At 38.2% G+C, this 18,910-nt stretch overlaps 2 protein-coding genes across 2 annotated transcripts; both read right to left on the minus strand.

Moving 5' to 3' along the window:
• Positions 1-4,968: 4,968 nt before the first annotated feature.
• Positions 4,969-5,528, minus strand: LOC135650195 (uncharacterized). The gene has a single exon (XM_065169410.1). The coding sequence runs from the start codon at positions 5,331-5,333 to the stop codon at positions 5,121-5,123; it is 213 nt and encodes a 70-aa protein (XP_065025482.1). The 5' UTR covers positions 5,334-5,528; the 3' UTR covers positions 4,969-5,120.
• A 540-nt stretch (positions 5,529-6,068) lies between these two features.
• On the minus strand, positions 6,069-15,578 carry LOC135650194 (agamous-like MADS-box protein MADS4). The gene is made up of 8 exons (XM_065169409.1): positions 15,269-15,578; positions 12,790-12,868; positions 7,231-7,292; positions 7,038-7,137; positions 6,860-6,901; positions 6,730-6,771; positions 6,522-6,649; positions 6,069-6,430 (listed from the first exon to the last, which is right to left on the minus strand). The coding sequence occupies exons 1-8, from the start codon at positions 15,451-15,453 to the stop codon at positions 6,331-6,333; spliced, it is 738 nt and encodes a 245-aa protein (XP_065025481.1). The 5' UTR covers positions 15,454-15,578; the 3' UTR covers positions 6,069-6,330.
• Between the last annotated feature and the right edge of the window lie 3,332 nt (positions 15,579-18,910).

Genomic DNA, 18,910 nt, shown 5'->3' on the forward strand with positions numbered 1-18,910 from the left:
GCACTAGGTCTCCTAGTCCGACCCCTCGAAGATGGACTCCTCAATCGTATAGTCTGGTCATCGCGCATTTGTATCTTAGTGCCCATAGGTGTGATTTGGCTCTAACTTCACTGATCATATTGAGCTCGGCCCAAAGTCCCTCGTTGGAGGTTTCTTCGTCAAAGCTCTCAATCTGAGATGTCAAGAAGACTATCTTAGATGACAGGATAAATTTAGTGTCGAATGCCAAGCTGAATGATGGTTCTCCCAAGTCGATCTTTAGTGTCATCCAAGAGGCCTTTAGAATGCTTAGCAACTCATTCACCCAAGTACCCTTGGCTCCATTGACTCTCTTCTTTAATCCTTCAAGAATGGCTTGATTGGTGACATTGACGAGACCGTTGGTTTAGGGATGAGCCATCGAGCTAAACCTCAATTGAATCCCATAATATTGGTAGAACTTTTTGAATTTTATATTATTGAATTGAGCCTCGTTGTCGGTGATGAGGGTCCTTGAGATTCCGAAATGGGTGATGATGTTCTTACACACAAATCCTTCAGCTTGCTTCTCGATGATCAATGCTAGTGGCTTGACCTCCACCCATTTCATGAAATAGTCCACTCCATGATGAGGAACCTTCATTGACCTGAGACTGGTGCAAAGGGTCCTAAGAGGTCTATACTCCATTGGGCGAAGGGCCATGCGTAGTCAATTGTACTCAGAGGGACCATAAGTTTGTGTTGTATCTGAGCAAACTTTTTGACACTTGTGGCACCTCTAAGCATAAGCAATTGCATCATTGCTTAATATCGGCTAGTAGAACCCTTGCCAAAGTACTTTGAATGTAATAGTTCGCCTATCTATGTACTCCCCGCAAACACCTTCATGCACCTCGATGAGCACCCTCTCAGCCTCTTGGGGTGTCAGGCTTCGGATGAATGGTTGGATGAAGGATCTACGATACAAATAATCGTTAATTATGCAATATAATGCTTAATGATGCTTGACTTATGAGTCATCGAGGGATCAATCGAGAGCGTCCCATCTTTTTTATAACGTAGGATCTTGTCCATCCAGCTCAACTCCTCCCCGACCATGGACACTTTGTGCTTTTCAATAGTTTGTGTCGGTAATGTCTCGACCATTCACTAACTCTCCCTCATAGCTTGGGTGGAGGCTAACCTAGCGATTGCATCAGCTTGGGCATTTTCTGCCTAAGGGACCCGTAACATGTTGAGTCAAGATACATTGTGAACTAACCTCCACACCTCAGCAAGGTACTTTACCATAGTTACTTTTGGGGCTTTGTAGCTCCCCTCCACCTAGCTCACAACTAGCTATGAATCACTAAACACCGTCAAGTCTTAGACTTGAACCTCTTTTGAGAGTTGGAGTCTTGAGAGAAGTGCTTTGTATTCAGCCTCATTGTTAGAGAAGTGTTTTGTCTCAATCAGGGACTCTATCGACTCCGGATGTGGGAGGGGCTTGGCGAACTTCCGAGGGTCTATTGGCGGCACCTTAGGCCAAGCTTTCTTCGGTAGGGTGATCATCATTAGATAGCATTGGTGCAATTCCCTTGAGTTACTTCTCAGTTCTCCGACATTGGTTCTTGTTGGGAATTTCATCACCATGTGGTAGGTCACACTATTGCCCTCAACCTATTGAGCATTGGTCGACCTATAATTATACTGTACATTGAGGGGATACCAAACCACCATGAATTTGGTCATTATCGTTTTAGAGTAGAGCTCATCCCCAAATATGACATGCAAGCTCATAGTCTCGAGAGAAAAGATGGAGTCGTCGGTGAACCCTATTAGCGAAGAAATCATAACGGTGAGATCATTAGCCGAGAGTCTAAGTTTTCAAAAAATATCAAAGTAGAGGATATTAGTAGGGCTACTTATGTCATTCATGACGCTCTTCGCACGAGCATTAATCATCCTCACGGAGACCACTAAGGCATCGTCGTGATTAGGTCAAAGTTACTCTATTTTTTTTTCCTTAAAGGTTATTTGTGAGTCGTCTTCATACCTCAAGCGCTTCTCGATGGTAACTCGGGTGTAGGCTTTGTGACATGAGGAGTTGTCTCCTCCCAACGTAGGTCCACTGATGATGATGTCAATTTTTCTTTTCATTGGCCCCTTAGGTCAGGGTGTATGTTCCTGGTGCCTTCGAACAAACCTCTTGAGGTGACCCCGATGAATGAGTTATTCGATTTGCTCCTTCAAATTACGACAATCTTCCATGTTGAGGCCATAGTTGTAGTGAAAGCTATAGTACTTAAATTTCTTCCTCCTCTCCAACGGTGTCTTTATCGGTTGAGGGTTTTTCAAGAGACCTTTTTTCTTTATTTATAAAAAAAACTTTAGTTCTAGTCATGTTCAAGGGAGTTGACTTGGATCTAAGGTGAGGCAGCTCAAGTCGATCATTTCTTCTTCACCATGGTGACCTCAGGGTCGGGGCTGACAGCAGTCACTCATGTCTCGATCTTTTGCGTGTCTCTAATGCTTACTCGAGACCATTGCCTTCACGACAATATATTGGTCGGCCCTCAAGAGCACTGTGGGTATCACCGCCAATGACCTCTCCACTAATTACAAGAAAAAGCAAGAGGACTTGAGCCCCATTATAAAGGCCTATATTACATGCAATAGATGAGCTTCTTGCTCATCTTGGATCTCATTTGTAAATCCAACGATGAAGTCAAAGGGTATTTCTTCCTTCTCTTGCTTAAGTCCAAGAAGCATTATTGCTGATGGCCTTGAGCACACATTCCTAAGGAAGTAAAACTCAAACTCCTTTGTGAGCTAAGCAAAGGAAACGACCGAGAGCAGCTTCAAGTGAGTATACTATTCTCATGTTGAGCCTCTTAACATTATAAGGAATGCACGACACATTAAGACATACGAGGTGTTGTACAGTGGCATACGGAAGGCGGTAGTATGCTCCATTGGGTCAATATTGTCGTTAAAGATCTCCAATGACAAAAGGCGAAAGTTCATCGAGATTGGCTTCCCTTTGATGTTCTGAATGAATGGGGACTGACTTAAGGTGGGATCGTTCGACATTTCCACTCTAGATTGCTAGAATTCTTGGTGCATCTCTTATAAGCATTAGCCCATTTGCTATAGATGGATCTTCAATGTGTCATCTATCAAATCTGTTGACTGGGTCTCGGATTCGGGCACAGCAGAGTGATAGCGTGATGATACATTGAATTTCACAATTTGGGAGTGAGGTGTTGTTTCGATCAGCAATTCCACAAGCCTTAGGCGATCCTAAGATGCTAACATTGCATTGGGTGGGGGATCCCGATAGGCGCTTGAGCTAGTGGGAGTTGAGATATTGATCACGGCTAAGATGATGACTGTTGGTGTAAACAACTTCGAGTCGTGGCCTCGGGGCCGATGCAGCTTGGTTCAGGTCCGAATGATGGGGGGATCTTGTTCGGCGTCCCTCCGGGTTGCCAAGGCGATCGGTCGTGCTGATCGGGTCGCGTGGGAGCTCGCCGGGCTTCTCCGGGGGGTGGAGGTTCCTCTCCTGGGTGTTCGGGGGAAGGAGCTCCATCTTTTGTCCCTGCACACAGGTCGAGTTGGGAACCTCGACCCAACCCCTTCGACAATCAAGTTAGTGAGTAGTCGTAGGGGGTTTCTATAGCTAAGTTGTGTCTCCTTCTTCCCCTCGTTCTTCGTTCAGGATGCGAGGGTATTTATAGGGAAGCTTACTGTTTCCTGATGTGCCCGCTTGCAGGAGGCAGACTCGTACTCCTGGTAGCGTTTGACACTGGTGTTGGCGTGGCGTGAAGGACCGAGCCTGAGCAGGATGTTAATGTGCCTCGGTCGGCATTCCGGCTCGAGCTGACCAGGTGCTGTCGGGTCGATCGAGGCGTGAGGCGTCATCTGGGGCAACTGACGTCAGCCCGAGTCTTGGCGTGAGGTGTCATCCATGTGGGAGAGGGATGATAGCTGCTCTTCTTGAGTAAAAGTGTTATGGGATGGAGATAGGGCCTTCTCGCTAGAGCATTCGTTAGGAGAATTGACGGATGGACATTCCTACGACATCATATCCTCCTAGCACCAAAATACTAGGAAAAATTGATGTCGACGTCTAAGTCAACCCGACATGGTCCAAACTCGAAGGCATAGGAGTGTCCGAGGTGGATGTGCCAAGCTCCCTCCTGAGGTTCTACGCCACCTGCACTAAGATCGATGTCGAAATTTTTTTTTTCGATCCAATCCATATGATGCTCAAGTTAGTCACTAAAAACTTGTATATGATTTTTTTTTTTTTGGAAAAGAGCTCCGTAATGTCGTGTCATGGATTAACTTTTATACCTGATCTTTTCGGGGACAACTTGTAACTGCTCCAACACCCGTCTCTTGACGTTTTGTCCACGTGGGTAACAAGGGAAGATAGCCTCGAATGACCTACCTTAGACTTTTGTCTACACGGGTAGACGAGTGAAAGCTGACTCAGATTTTTTTTTTATAATAATTTTTATGCAGTGATTATGTGTTGGATGATGATTGATCGTTAATATATTTCTTATAAACATATAACATATATTTAATAATATATAATTTTATAATGAAACCATTATGAAGCCCAGTCATAAATCATAAAAAGAATAAGCTAACAAAACCAGAAGATGCCCACTTATGGTATACGTGTGCAGCTCAACTTTGATTCTTAAAAGAAAGATCATAAAGAAAGAAAAACCTAATCCAATGACCTCATTCATGCTGATTCCAGTACTCGATCCTCAGGTTAAACGTGTCAAGGCCGTTCTTTTCGGGAAATGCTCGATCCAAAGCAAACAAGCAAGTCTCCGAGATGCGAGTAAGACCTTTGATTAGGAGCGCCAACTATTCTAAGCAGAGCTCAAGCCGTAGGTGAAGATCCATCCCTAACCGAAGGTGCTTCCTTACACGAACACAACCAAAGGAGACTTATATATGTGAAACTGATGAAGGCATTGAGCCGACTGGTAGAAGAGCAGCAGCCTCACCATTCTTCAACTCGAGTTCATCATCCATTATTCCACAGATTACAGTTGACTGACAATAAGAAGGTTTACATGCGTGACGGACCGAAACAAAATCATGGCGAAACCCAAAAAAAGGACTTTGATCATCTACTAGCCAGCGTGCACGTGGACGCCTATAGCAATCACCAGGATGGTCAAGATGACGAAGAAGATGATGCTGTGGACCAGAATCGCGATTCCGCTGGTGTACATGTTGCCGAACTCGATCACCCTCGTTCTCGCTGGTAGCTGAAACAACAGCCCCGGTGAGAGGAGGATGAAGAGGATGACGGCCACGATCACAGGCCCCCAGTCGGCAGCCATGTCTCTCGCCTGTTGCTACTACAGCTTGTGTTTCCTTCTTCGAGCAAGAGGGAATGGAGATGATGATGAAGAGAGACACGGAGAAAGCTGCAATACTTAAGCGGTAAGAAAGCTTAAAGCGAACAAAAGGAGGAGAGGGATGGGAAAAGAGATGGGAACGCTGCTTTAGGGTTCGTGGAATGCAAGCTTTGCACTGATTCATTTGGTTATTGGCCGCTTTAGGGATTCTTTTCTTGAGAGACGACAGGCAATGGATGTGGAGATGACAGTGCCGAAAAGCCAAGTCGAGCCTCGTCGTTCCATGAAGACTGCCTTTCTTACACTGTAGGCAAAGTTGGGAAATGTGATTCCTTGCTTCTTTTTTTTTTTTTCCTTTTCTTTAATAATACCTGAAACAGATAATAATAATATATACTGACATGAAAGAATAGTTTGAGTTTAATTGAAATTAAATCGATTGGGTGATTCATTGATTCCAAATCGAATCTGAATAATTTGATGATTATTTTTTGAGTTTAAAAAACATTTTTTTATTTTAAATTATCTTTTTTTCTTTTAAATCATTTTAATTAAAAATAGAAAATACATAATTGTCGGTCGGTGCAGTCGACGTCAGCGAGTGCGGTGGTCACAAGGAGGCGCCTCCGCGCTTGCCACCACGTGCTGCTTAGGCTCACCACGTGTTCCTGCTGGAGTGCTCTCCTGATTCGTGTGTGGACTGTGAGATCTACGCCGTCCATCTCAACCATCCGATAATTCTAATCAAAAATAAATATTACAACAGGTTCATCCATAAGGACTTCCAATTTAAGATCACGTACGCACATAGACGAGTTCTTTATGATAGCAGTTCATCAACAGGACTATATACCCAATTACAACCACAGCAATAATAGCACAAGAAATAGGAGCGTTCGCTAGTGACGTACAACACCCCACTTAAGGCACGATGAACGGCGACGGCGAGAACTCGAACTCGAACTCGAACTCTTCTCGCTCATGCAAGCCATCCTCCTGGCACGTAGTTACTGACGCTTGGGCCAGCAGCAGCAGCAGCAGCAGCTGCTGCTGCAATGGCCATTTGATCTGGATGATACCTGGAGAAGAAAGAAACAAATCATGGCCTTGGCCACCATCTTGCATGCGTGGCTCACACCACAGATCGATGCACACGAGTGGAGGAGGTACCCGATTTGGAGAGTAGGTTCACAGTCTATGGGTTGGAAGAAGCCGTCACCCTGCGGTTGAGGTTGCTGGCGGCCGTAGGTGTTGGGATCCCACAGTTGTTGCTGGTTGGCTTGGTTGCTCTCCTCCAACTGCCAAGTGTCACATGCAAACCATGGCAAAGCTTTCTCGATGTTGGCTAAGTTAGGACGGAAGTAAGAGAACTACTTACTCTTCTCTTCAGGGCTTTATTTGCTTCGCACAGCATTTGCTCCTGTCGACAGACGAGCAGTGTTAGATGGAAAGATACAAGTGTGGATGGTGCTCACGGACAATTCATTTTGTTGTGCAGGTGATGATACCCGTCTTTGGAGATCCGTCAGCTGATCGAGCATGTACTGAGTCTGTTGGAATAGACAAGTTCACAGTTCAGAGATGATGTTTTTGGCATCCGAACAAGTAGTTAATGGATGATCATCTATCGATTAGGAACAAGCTGAGTGGCCATAAAAAGTATGAACTTGTAAGAATGAGCATTACCCGTGTTGATCTTATTTGTCTTAATGATGCATCAAGTTGGCGCTCAAGTTGCTCGAGCTCTTTGATGTTGAGGGGCCCCAGATCTTCACCTAGCAGATTTCTACAACCCAAAACGAATTACTCCATTAACGTCTTTCAGCATTCCAGTAAAAGCTGTGTTTCTAATGTGCGAAGAAGAACAGTAAGATGTCACCTTTGTGATCTCTGCAAGGCTTCGACACGGGCCTTCAGCTTCAAGTATTCTTGCTGACTACTCTGATTTTTGCCAAAACAAGATGTAAGAAGAATGTCAATCATTATAATACTGACTACCCTGACTTTGCCAAAACAAGATGTAAGAACGTCAATCCTATTCTATAGAGATGGATATTGTAACCATCAAACTCAATGCAGATCAATTACATGGTAGCCACTAAACTTCAATCAATCATGTGGTCATTTGTACCGAGGCCTTTGATGGTTTCATCTGTTCTCTTTTATTGCCACTCCTTTATGATTTCTTAATATCCATCATCTTCTCAAGAAATTTTCTGACATTACTTTAGTAGCATTTTGCTGGCTAAGGATCATACATGATAGGAAAAGAGGTCAATTATCACACAATATTCCACATTCTAGCAATGTCTTTCACACTAACACCTGTGCCCTAGATTCATGCTATCTATAGTTCACATATATAAGTCAATTATTAGCAATATAACTTAGAACTCGAGCTCAGTTAAAAATTTGACATTTTGTTCTGTTGGTGCAATCCTGACTTGCTATCTAATCTTTAAAAGCATCATAACTAGCTTCTCTCATTCAATTTTGGTATGATGGCCAAAATTTACAAGATTGGATGTTCATAGGATGATGACCTTTGAACTTGAGTCAGAAAGTATTTTGAAGTTCCTCCAGTTTTTGAGATTCGAGAACCGAATAATGTAGCTTGAAAACAATAAAAGATAGTAGAAACTTAATCAAGTTTTGCGCACTACATATTTTGATTCTCTATAATAACATCTCCAGGCAAACAACAAATTAGAGAGGATGTCATTCATACTCTAAAACTTCAGGAGAAGCCATTAGTGGAACTGGAAAAGTATACCAACAATGGTAATCAAAAGAAACAATCCTTACATTAACTCAGAACAAACTATTGTTTTAGGGTGATTATTGTCTAGAAACTCCCACATTCACTTATCCATTTACCAGCTTCTCTTGACTTATAGGGTGACCAATTGTATTTACTAGCATGTTTCTCCAGATAACATAAATGGGACAAGACCAAAGAAGTGATAAAAAAAAATAATTTTGCTAAATTTTAAGAAAAAGAAGGTAGTTCAAGGTACAAGTTTTTCGATTATGTAAGATCTAGAGAGAATCAATATAAACAGCTTTATCTTTATAAGCAAAGAGGTCGGACCACTGAAGATAAATAGTGAGAAACATCCAGACTACTAATTGAAGTTCATCAACTGCAACCAAGCTGCCGATGTAATGTAAAAAAGCAGCCAGATATTTATGCAAAAATTAACCGATCTTGAAGACGTAACGAAAGACGAATTTATTCCTGAAGGAATTTTTATTTACTTTCCTTGAAATGGCTCTACCTTCTTATTTCATAAAAGACACCCATGAGCAATACCTAAAATTTTATTTTGGGTGATATGAAATTACTTACGAAATATCCACCACATATTATGTATAAAGCTTTTCATGCTCACACCAGTCACATAATAAACATGTATTCTAACCTAACCATATGATAACTATGAAAGACAAAATCACAAAGGTTTGTTTCAATTTTAAAAAGACAGCAATATTATAATATTTTTCTTGTATAGAGCCCTTGAAAACTCATAGTTGCATACATGGCCCACGACTAAAGTGGCAGCACTAGAAACCATTATTTAGAGCCAGAAAAATGAGTTGTTTACTTATATCATAAACCTTTCTAATTATGTGCACAATTGTACATACATTTGATAAACGTAACATGATACAGTCAAAGCTTATATGACCTAAAAAGAAAGATAAGTAATAAACTGCTAGTCTTGAAATTTTGATTAAACAAGCTTCAAAAAATCACCTTTATGCTTGTATTTTCATATATTTTTTTTTCTCCCATAGATGTTAATTCCTCAGATTTTCTAGGTTCGATAATCATGTCAACTAAGATTGCTTAGAGGTCGGGGCAAAGTGCTTCCTTGTCTCTGCCAAGATCTTGCAAATGACTATTTTCAATTACACAGAACACACGAAACTGCAATATATTTACACAACTACTACAAACAATTATTATGAAACTTACTTGTATGTCTCTTTAACTTGTGTTACATTTAGGCAATATTGCTCTTTGTAACCTTGCAGAGTCATATGTGAATAACTATAATATGGAATCAGTGGTCTTTTGCATCAAAATTATCTGGATATTAATGCAAAAGATTTCAATGACATAATTGTTCATTTGATGGAGGGTATCAAGATTTTAATGTTCAAAAGGTCAGTTGCGCAAAGGACAGTAATCATTGCATATATTTAAGTGCAAAATATCAAATTTAGCGAATATCAAGTAATCAAGTAAACTAGGAAGGGATATGTGTGCAAGAATCCTAAGGTTTTTTTGCAGGCAATTCTAATAATGAAACATCAAGCTTTAACAGCTTAATAAAAGATACTATATATAATTATAAGAATAGTGCAATAATGAATTTAAAAAAAGAGGAGGACAAGAAATAGGCTGCAAATCATACAATATTTATTGAAAATTTCATGTTTGCATGGTATAAAGCATTTGTAATTTAATTGAAAAGGAAATATGTGCTCTCTAAAAGATGAAATATTACATGTTACTTTCAAATTCAGTCACCATGACATGGTAAACAAAGTTTCAAGATTAAACAATCAAATATCATAAAGTAAATTGAAAATATAAACTTTCATTCAGACTCTGGAATGTAACATTTTCGAGAAGCAACAATCCTGATTCTTCTTTTACCCTATTTATTCAATGTTTAGTATCATGAAAACGAAAGGCATAATCAGATGGAACAAAGTTTCTACCACGTGCCAAGACAGTGAGTTTTTGTTACAGAACTGTCATCTTGTTAACTTCAAAATCAAGATATGAACCCTTGGTATGGTTTTGAAAGGAAAAGAAATCTCTTTAAAATTGTGATCAGAAAATTTGCTACCATCCAACAACTTATGCTTGGAATCTGAAATGTTTGCATATATCTTTGTATGATATATTATTGTAATAAACCCCCAACTTATCCAAATAAACCAAAAGAGCCCTATGTAGTTAGTTAGTCACTTATGCTAATGTTGTAAGAAAAAGTGTCATGCTGATAAAATTTTGACAATATATCACAAGGTACTCGTTTTTGTCACTCACTCTTTATAAAAAAATTATTATAATAAAATTTAGATATTTTATTTTTTTAATAAATTTAACTTAAAGGTGAATAATATATTAATCCTTCATCAGTTTTCCATACTTGTTGTGACTTAATTGCATCATACATCAAATATTCATTTTTTAAAAAGGATAAGATTAAAGAAATTTTCCTTTAAACTCTATTTATGGGAATAATTGATGACATATGTAAGGTTTCTTACATGGACTGTTCCTAGTCTTTGATATTGATCATTCTTAGCTAGATTTCTGAGAATGGACATCACCTGACAAGAATAAAGCAAAACCATCTCATCACATATCTTCTTTTATTATATTTATTTATATATATGTGTGTGTTTGTGTGATATATGGGAAATCCCAATTCCGAGGAAAATCTTGATCTTTAATGTACAAATCTTGATAAAAAGAGTACATAATGATAGTACTAGTAGTGAGATGTGATGGGGCATTCTTGATATTTGATTAAGTGAAGGCTAAGTGGAGACAGGTGCTGGTGATGAATGAATAGTTGGCTAAGTTCCTCCTGACTGCATATTATCTCGAAGAGGATTAGATTTCCAGAGATCCAAACATATAGTGCAATATAGTTCTTAGCTAAAAAGATTGATCAATATCTCATGGTTGAAACAGACAATAAGCCTTTGATCAAGATATTGAAGGAGGAGGCTTCTCCATGTCTGTCTTGTGATTGTCTTTCCAAACTTATTATTATTATGTGAAAATTTTATTAGGATAGAGTTTTCTCAGGTATATAGACAAGGAAATAAATGTAAGCACTGATTGGCCCCTTACATAATATCATCTAGGTTAGATCAATTGTGAAATGCTAATTGGCCACCTGATCTATATGTATTGTTACGCTCTGGATGAGCATAGTCAAAGTTGTACTAGTACTTTTTAGAGTTATTTTATTTTATTTTTTGGGAAAAAAAAGACTATGATCAAAAGAACAATTTAGACATTTAATGAGTTTCTAGCCTACTTTATTAGACTGATTTAAATTGAACGTTTGGTTGCAACAATAAAATAATTAAGGGGTAAAAGTCATGCTCTTATTCCTATGAAATACTACAATAAAGAAAATGGTCAGCTAGTTATAAGTTAATTTACCAAAATGCATTTTCTGGACGTACTTCTGTAACAAGTTTACAGTTCCATTAGCATTGTCTCCCACTTTTAATTTCTCTCCTCCAATACCACAACATTTTTTAAACTTTATCAAACTCTTAAAACATAATTCTTTAATACTTGCTATCACCCTAACATTTTGCAGTAATTTTTGGCATCAATATGTAACACCACTCTCTCACTAAAAAACATTATAGAATATGCTTTGGCTTTTGGCTTCATTATGGCATTCTAATTGACTAAGATTATGGAATAGGTTACTCTATATTAGAGCAGACACTTATTTGCATCATAGGTAGATAAATTGCACATGTTAGCATTACAGATATTTTTATTTATGTGACTAAGTAACTCAAAACTTAAACACAGAATATTAGAAATTAAAAGGGGCACCATGAAATCATTGTTGTTTTTCTTGCGCACATACTGAGAAAAATCATAGTATTTTAAAGTAAATTACGACTATAATACAATGTCATCAGGCACACCCCTTTCTTGGGATTTCCATGCTACAAACTTATTTGTGCATTGTGAATCATCTAGCTATTATAATCTCTGGAGTCTTATTTGCTTTCATTTCATTAAATAAGCATAAACTGACAAGATAAGAAATTACAGAACTTAGAAAACTAACTACACGCAATCGTGCAAATGATACCAATTATTAAGCTAAAAAGACAAGCATATAGGTATTTGCAGGAACCTCTATTCTAACGGTCCAATGTAGAGCATGAAATACATTAAAATTCCACACAATTTCCTCAACATGTAGTGTTTCTTACAAGTGACTTACTTTGACCTCTCAACAATCTTGTACACCTATGTAATTTTAATGATGCTATCAATGTGGAGATATTATAATTTTCCTACTATGATACATTTCAAGAGAATTACACATAGTAACTTATATTCACATCCAACCTTTCAAGAAAACATTGATGAATAATATTGTTGATGTCATTACTATGGAGTTAAGCCTACATAAGAAAGTTCCTTATTTTACTTTCCCATGTTCAAAGCAGCCACTAATGATACCATTGGCATCATGACAAATAAGTCTAAATGTTGAATTGCTTAAGCATCACATAACTGCTACACAATTATCATCGATTTTTTTTAATTGATGGCATATAAACCAAATTACATGTCATTCATTTCCTTTTAGAGAATAAGACTAACCTAATATTTAGTGCAAGAAGTCTGGTCAAAGGATCTATTTACCTGAGTCTCCCTTGATATGACATTTGTCTCCGGTGCCCCATAATTGCATTTTTGGTACCTCTCCAGTGTTTTCAACATACTATTATTAAATTAGGATAAAAAAAAAGGTCAAACTTTAAATATGCATTGTGTATTATAGAAAAAAAAAGGTACAGTATCATAATCAAAAGGAAAATTAAGAAGATTACAGTTGGCCAACATCTGCAAGGCAATAACAAAAGTATTGTCATCAACATGGTTTGGAACAAAGATTAGTCCCTTTTTACAATAAATATGCAAAATGTTTCCTGATAAAAGTCCACCATTTACTCTCAAGTCATCAATCGTCATTTATTTTCTTCCATTCAGACAATTTTCCTTATAAAGATTAATATATCTTTACAGCTTTGTGGGTGCTGTTGTTTTTGTTGAAAGATAAATATACGTTAATTCCTCTTTGTCGCTCCAAAATTAAGATCCTGATGTCAAATTATATGCTCATCTTGTAGAATTACAAGAATCTCACTACAAATAGATTCACAAAACTGCTTATTTATAAAGCAAGAATTAACTTCACAGAACTGATGAAAATCATAGATAGTGAAACTTGGAAATTGCCTCGTTGTTAGATGTTTCTCATCTTTAATCTTCATATATTTAATTCTCTTCAGTATGCAGCAGCTTATGGCATTTAAATAATGATCAAGTCCATGAATTTTAGATGGAATATTCACAAATGGACAACTCAATCTAGTCACTCAATAACTTGAGGAAATACATTTCTCTTCAAGCCCATCAATTTCATTGAGTACTTTACTACAATATAATTTGTTTAATTGTTCTGCAATTGTCACACAGCTTTTTGAGGGCATCAGAAACTATAAGCATAATAACCTCACCTGTCACTGAATTAGTACTACATCAGTTTGACATAGAAGATATAAGTAACTTCAATAAAGTTTTGTAAATTGAAATCAACATTATCAAAATAAAAAGAGACTACCAGAAGAATCACATAGGAACACCACAACAAGACTCCAGAGTGTTGTGGGTCTCACTTGTGTGATGGAATGTGACTTTCAAATCAAGAAGATGTGGAATGTGTGTAGTATTTGACATCTCCAACAAAGTTGTTTTGTTCTTGTCGAGAAACTTTTGTTTGATTTTTATTGAGCATGATTTTTTTCAAAATTGAGACAACCCTTTCTATGAATTAATGTTTCTAAATAAATTATATATTTGTTACCAAATCAAATGCTTCAACTTTGGAAATTTTATTGCAAGCTAACGTACGTGGGTTACTTGTATTCCCTCACAATGAAAATAACAGTAGATGTTGCATAAATGGTGGTCAAATCGTAAAAGAAGTGTTTGCAGGAAAACCATGGAAACAACTTGAAAGCTCACGCTTGTACCAAATGGTTATATCCACGTAAAAATCCCCTTCTTCAGACACTGAAATCTAGACAATGGAGGACCTTTCTGCAAGATCTAAAGGGTTTCAAGAAAACAAAAGGAATGGCATGGTTACGAGGAACCTCTGAAACGAAAGGACCAAAAGACAAGACTGGTGACAGACGAGACGGTTTCTTACAGGGAGAGCTAAAACTCTAAGTTCTTCGGAAGAATGACAACTGTGATGGTACTTTAGCTGTGCTGTATGAATCATGCAGTCACATGTACAAAATGAGATCGATTTGAGCATATCTGTACCCTGAATTAATGCCTTCTACCGATCTTTAACCACGACAAACTTTAATCTTCATCAGAACAAAATGAAATCGTCACAAACCTAAAACTTCAAAGAAATATAGACGAAGATAATCCAGAGGTGTTTGGTAGACATTTCTCTTAGACCACAGAAAGACCGACCAAAGAAGCAATAGATTCGTGTGAGATAATTCTTGCAAAGAGTGAATAGGCAAAAGTATATAGGAAGAAGTAAATATCATCGACAACATCTTGAATTCTACTTTCCAAGCCGACTCCAGATGTCGAGAGCCGGTGCAACGCAAGGGGAAAAGAAGCTTAGAATTCCGTGTATGATCACGAAGGCTTAAATGATCCGATCATTAGCCAGGGTAAATAAAAAGAGAAGGAATGAAACAGTTTTCTCGCCATAGAGATACAGAGAAAGATCGTAAGGAAAACAGAAGAAAGCTAATATTTGTTTGCTTCCTCATCAAAAATTTTGTTTTTTAAGGGATTTATCCTTCTCCATGACATCAAACTACTAACAAAACATCCAGATCTTTTGCGAGAACGAAATCCCGGAAGCAGTCGAACGAAATCAGAAAACAAATCCGCTATGCATGATTTTGTGCTATTTGACCCTCAGATCCTATCAAATTCCCATTATTTTCACGAAACCGGAAACCTATCAGAAGGATCCAAGCTTGGAAAGAGCCCAAACCGGAAACCCATCGTAGCAAGCAAAAGAAAGCACCGATCGAGCGAAAAGAAGACATTTTTTCCCAGCACTTTTCTCCCGGCCACGCACCTGGAGCTGCTGCAGAACTCGAAGAGCTTCCCGCGGTTGGAGAAGATGATGAGGGCGACCTCGGCGTCGCAGAGCACCGACAGCTCGTAGGCCTTCTTAAGCAGCCCGTTCCTGCGCTTCGCGAAGGTCACCTGCCTGTTGATCTTGTTCTCGATCCGTTTCAGCTCCACTCTCCCCCTCCCCATCTCCTCTTCCTCCTCCAACAACCACCCCAAAGAAACGAACCAGATCGAAAAGAAGAAGAAGAAGAAGAAGAAGAAGGAAGGAAGGATTAAAGAGAGAGCTTTCGGACTGGAGAAGGGAAGGAGAAGAAGCCAAAACCCATTTGCCATTTATAGGCAAAACGGAAGGGGAGGGAGACGTCCATTAACCCTAACATCTCATCACCCTTTTAACCTCCGGAAACTCTCATACTCAGAGGTTTCCGCATATCAATCTCTTGCGGACACGAGATATGCGGTTGATATGAGCCGAATGGAAAATTGGACCGCGGATGATGGATGCTTATGGTGATATTATGCGGATAGTTGTAGAGAGGTAAGCAGAAGCTTAACAATGAGCCGAAGACTGACTTGGACAGGTGGCGGTGACAGTGGAATTCAAGGAGTGGGTCCCCTGGGAGTGGGTACGTGTCGGGAAGAGAAAAGACAGGGACACAACATGTTGACACGAAAACCTTGGACGTGGGAGGAGGGAAGCGTGTGATTGGCCGGCAGGAAGACTTGGGAATTAGGTAGGTCTTGTAATGATTTGCGTATACTTGATATTTTATATTTGGCTGTCAAATATATAAAATAAAATAAAATAAAATAAAATAATTTCTTTACCACCTAATATTATAAAAACAATCTCCTGAGGGCCTCTTGCACTGTATGTATACTCTTTGGATGTGTATTATTATATTTGATTCTATTATTATCGATTTTGATTGTTGATTTAGTATGTCAAGTCTAGTCCGATGTGATACATCTTCGGAAGAAAAAAAAATCTTTTGGTTGTCAAAATCAAATAAGATTCTTCGCTTCAAATGTGAAAAATCATAATACCAACTTCTCGATATTTTTAAAAAACTAATAATATGATGGATATGTCGCGTAAGACCCCTTGAAGTTAGGATCGAATGACATTTTCTTCTTAGGTAATTTTTTTTTATGTGATCGATCTAAATGTATATGGTTTACAAAATTAGTGACAGGACGAGCGTGCCAGATGAGACGACTCTAGTGGTTAATTTGATATTAAAAAGTGATATTGTATGTGCAAGAGAATGGTTAATTATACCCGAGACTCTTTTATATAATTCTACGATTAGAGAATATTTATTATATGAGGTATGATTTGGAGAATATATTCCTTTATATAGGTCTATTTAGTTTGAGCAGTTTGGGATTTCATGGCACAATCAAAATACTTATCATCAACTTTCATAATAATTATTATGAAGACCTTGTGAGCTCGCTCGAGTCCCGTCTTCGTCACTTACCTTTGTAAATAATTTTTTGTAATTTCCCGCTGTGTTCATACTTGATATACTTATAATGTGTAGCTTAGATAGACCAATGCATGTAATTGGCCTTTTAATCGATGCAAAGAAGATGTATGGTGATGTGTGATGTTGCTTGTTCTCTAAGATGATGAGAAAATTAGATCTCTCAACAAATGTTAACTCAATTATATGATAGCTGCCAACTAGTCATGAATGGCAATGCAAGTGTGTGTCACACGTCATGATCGACAAATATTCTCAAGCATTCTTTAATCCACTTAGATGTTTCCACCATCACTTATGCATCCTAAGTCTACATATGGAAATACAAGGAAGAGTAAAGATTCTAATGGCAGAAGAAGAGCAAACTAAGTGCTTGGAAACCTTACACAAATTGGAGATAAAATGAGCTAAATGATGCTTTACTTTTGATAGGTTTAGTCTTAGGAATCAATCCATAGTGCATACAAAGTCAAAAAGTAACTTCACTTTTACCTCCATAAGAAGAATCTCAAAGGAGCAGGGAAGGTCCACATGGATATAAATATCCTTGAGCTTGCACTGTTTGAAATCTCTGCCTATTTGTAGTTCCCTCATTGTTTATGTGGAGGATGAAGATTGCATGACTAGGTCATTTTAGCTGAAAGCTAGGTCACAAGGAAGCTAAATGAAGAATAATGAGTCATGTGTAGTCTTAGCTACTTGACTTAGCACTCCCACAAAGAAATTAGAAAGCCTTTGCTTTCCTTATGATTCCCAAATTTGTCTCCAAGTGTTGCATCATGAGAATCTCAAAGCTTAAGATCAAGAGCAAACATGATAATGGCTATTTAGACAACAAAAAGAAAAGCTAACAACAGTGACATATATTTGCTTGATGCTTATGGATACATTGTTACAAATACTTTGCAAATTATCCTTGTTTACATATTTTTGTTTTTGTTTGCTAAAAAAAATAAAAGTAAGTGCATGAAATTTGGGATTTTGTCAAATATATGATGTTTTTGTTAAGTATAAGTTGTCAGCGAGTGGCAGAAACGTCGAGAAGAGGAAGAAGAGAAAGTGCAAGAATTGAGTCTGGTAGCGAATTAGGATTCAGAACTGATATGATATATAGAGTTTTTTTCGATCTGGTCTAATTGTTTCGTAAATGTTTCGGCCTAATATTTCTCGTCTACTGATCAAGGATTAACCTAAAATGATCGAATCCAACCTCATAGACATGACACAAACAACTAAATTTTGGTAGACTACATTATGCTTGGTCCAATACACTAAATATTCTACAAAAATTGAGTCAGGCACTTGTAGTAAAAGACAGGATTCTTGGGTTTATAGGATTCCAGAAATCTTTCATTGATGGCCATCTCTAATAGCATGTGAATTATGCAGGGAATCGAATGATATGCAAGAAGAAGGTTGTGAGACAAGGCCATCTCTTTCTAGCCAATTAGATGTGCTGATCACTTGGAACTATTTCTTGAAGAAAGCAGCATTCTTCCAACTGATGAAACCCTAATTTTTGCAGCGAGTTGTTTAGTGGATTAATGCATTTTCTAGAGGAACCTTCAGGTCTTTAAGATCAACATGCATAGAGGTTTATTGTGGATGTTTAAGAACACACATTTGTTTGCCTATGTCTAAGAACACACATTTTAACCTACTAATTCTCACATTCTAATGTTATATAAAGTCCAATGCCAGCAACAGGAAGATGAGCAAGTGAATCAAGTTGACTACCAATCGTTGCTATTTTATAGGATGATAGCATGATTAAAGCAAAAAATAAGGCACCATTTAATGTTACATGAGACTCGAGAATACTTGGCATATCACATCCATAAAGGATTTAAGCTGAATTCACACTCAGTGACTTGGGAAGTTAAGGAGGGAGATAGCATATGATCAACATGGCATGTAGATGCTCTATACAATGCCAATAACTTATGACCTTCCGAAAAATGATGCACAAGTTGATGATTTGTAGTAGTGTGGGAGGCCAAAGGCAGACAAGTTGTGGAATGTGGTGTCAGTTCAAGTTGCATCCTTCTTGTCTTTAAGAATGTCGCATCTTCTCTTCGCTCACTCCATTGAATGTTTGTTCCCATCAAAGATAAAGAATCCAACTTGCTCCTCTCTCTCTCTCTCTCTCTCTC

Source organism: Musa acuminata, chromosome BXJ3-9 (genome assembly GCF_036884655.1).
Source record: "Musa acuminata AAA Group cultivar baxijiao chromosome BXJ3-9, Cavendish_Baxijiao_AAA, whole genome shotgun sequence".
NCBI classification, from domain to species: domain Eukaryota; kingdom Viridiplantae; phylum Streptophyta; class Magnoliopsida; order Zingiberales; family Musaceae; genus Musa; species Musa acuminata.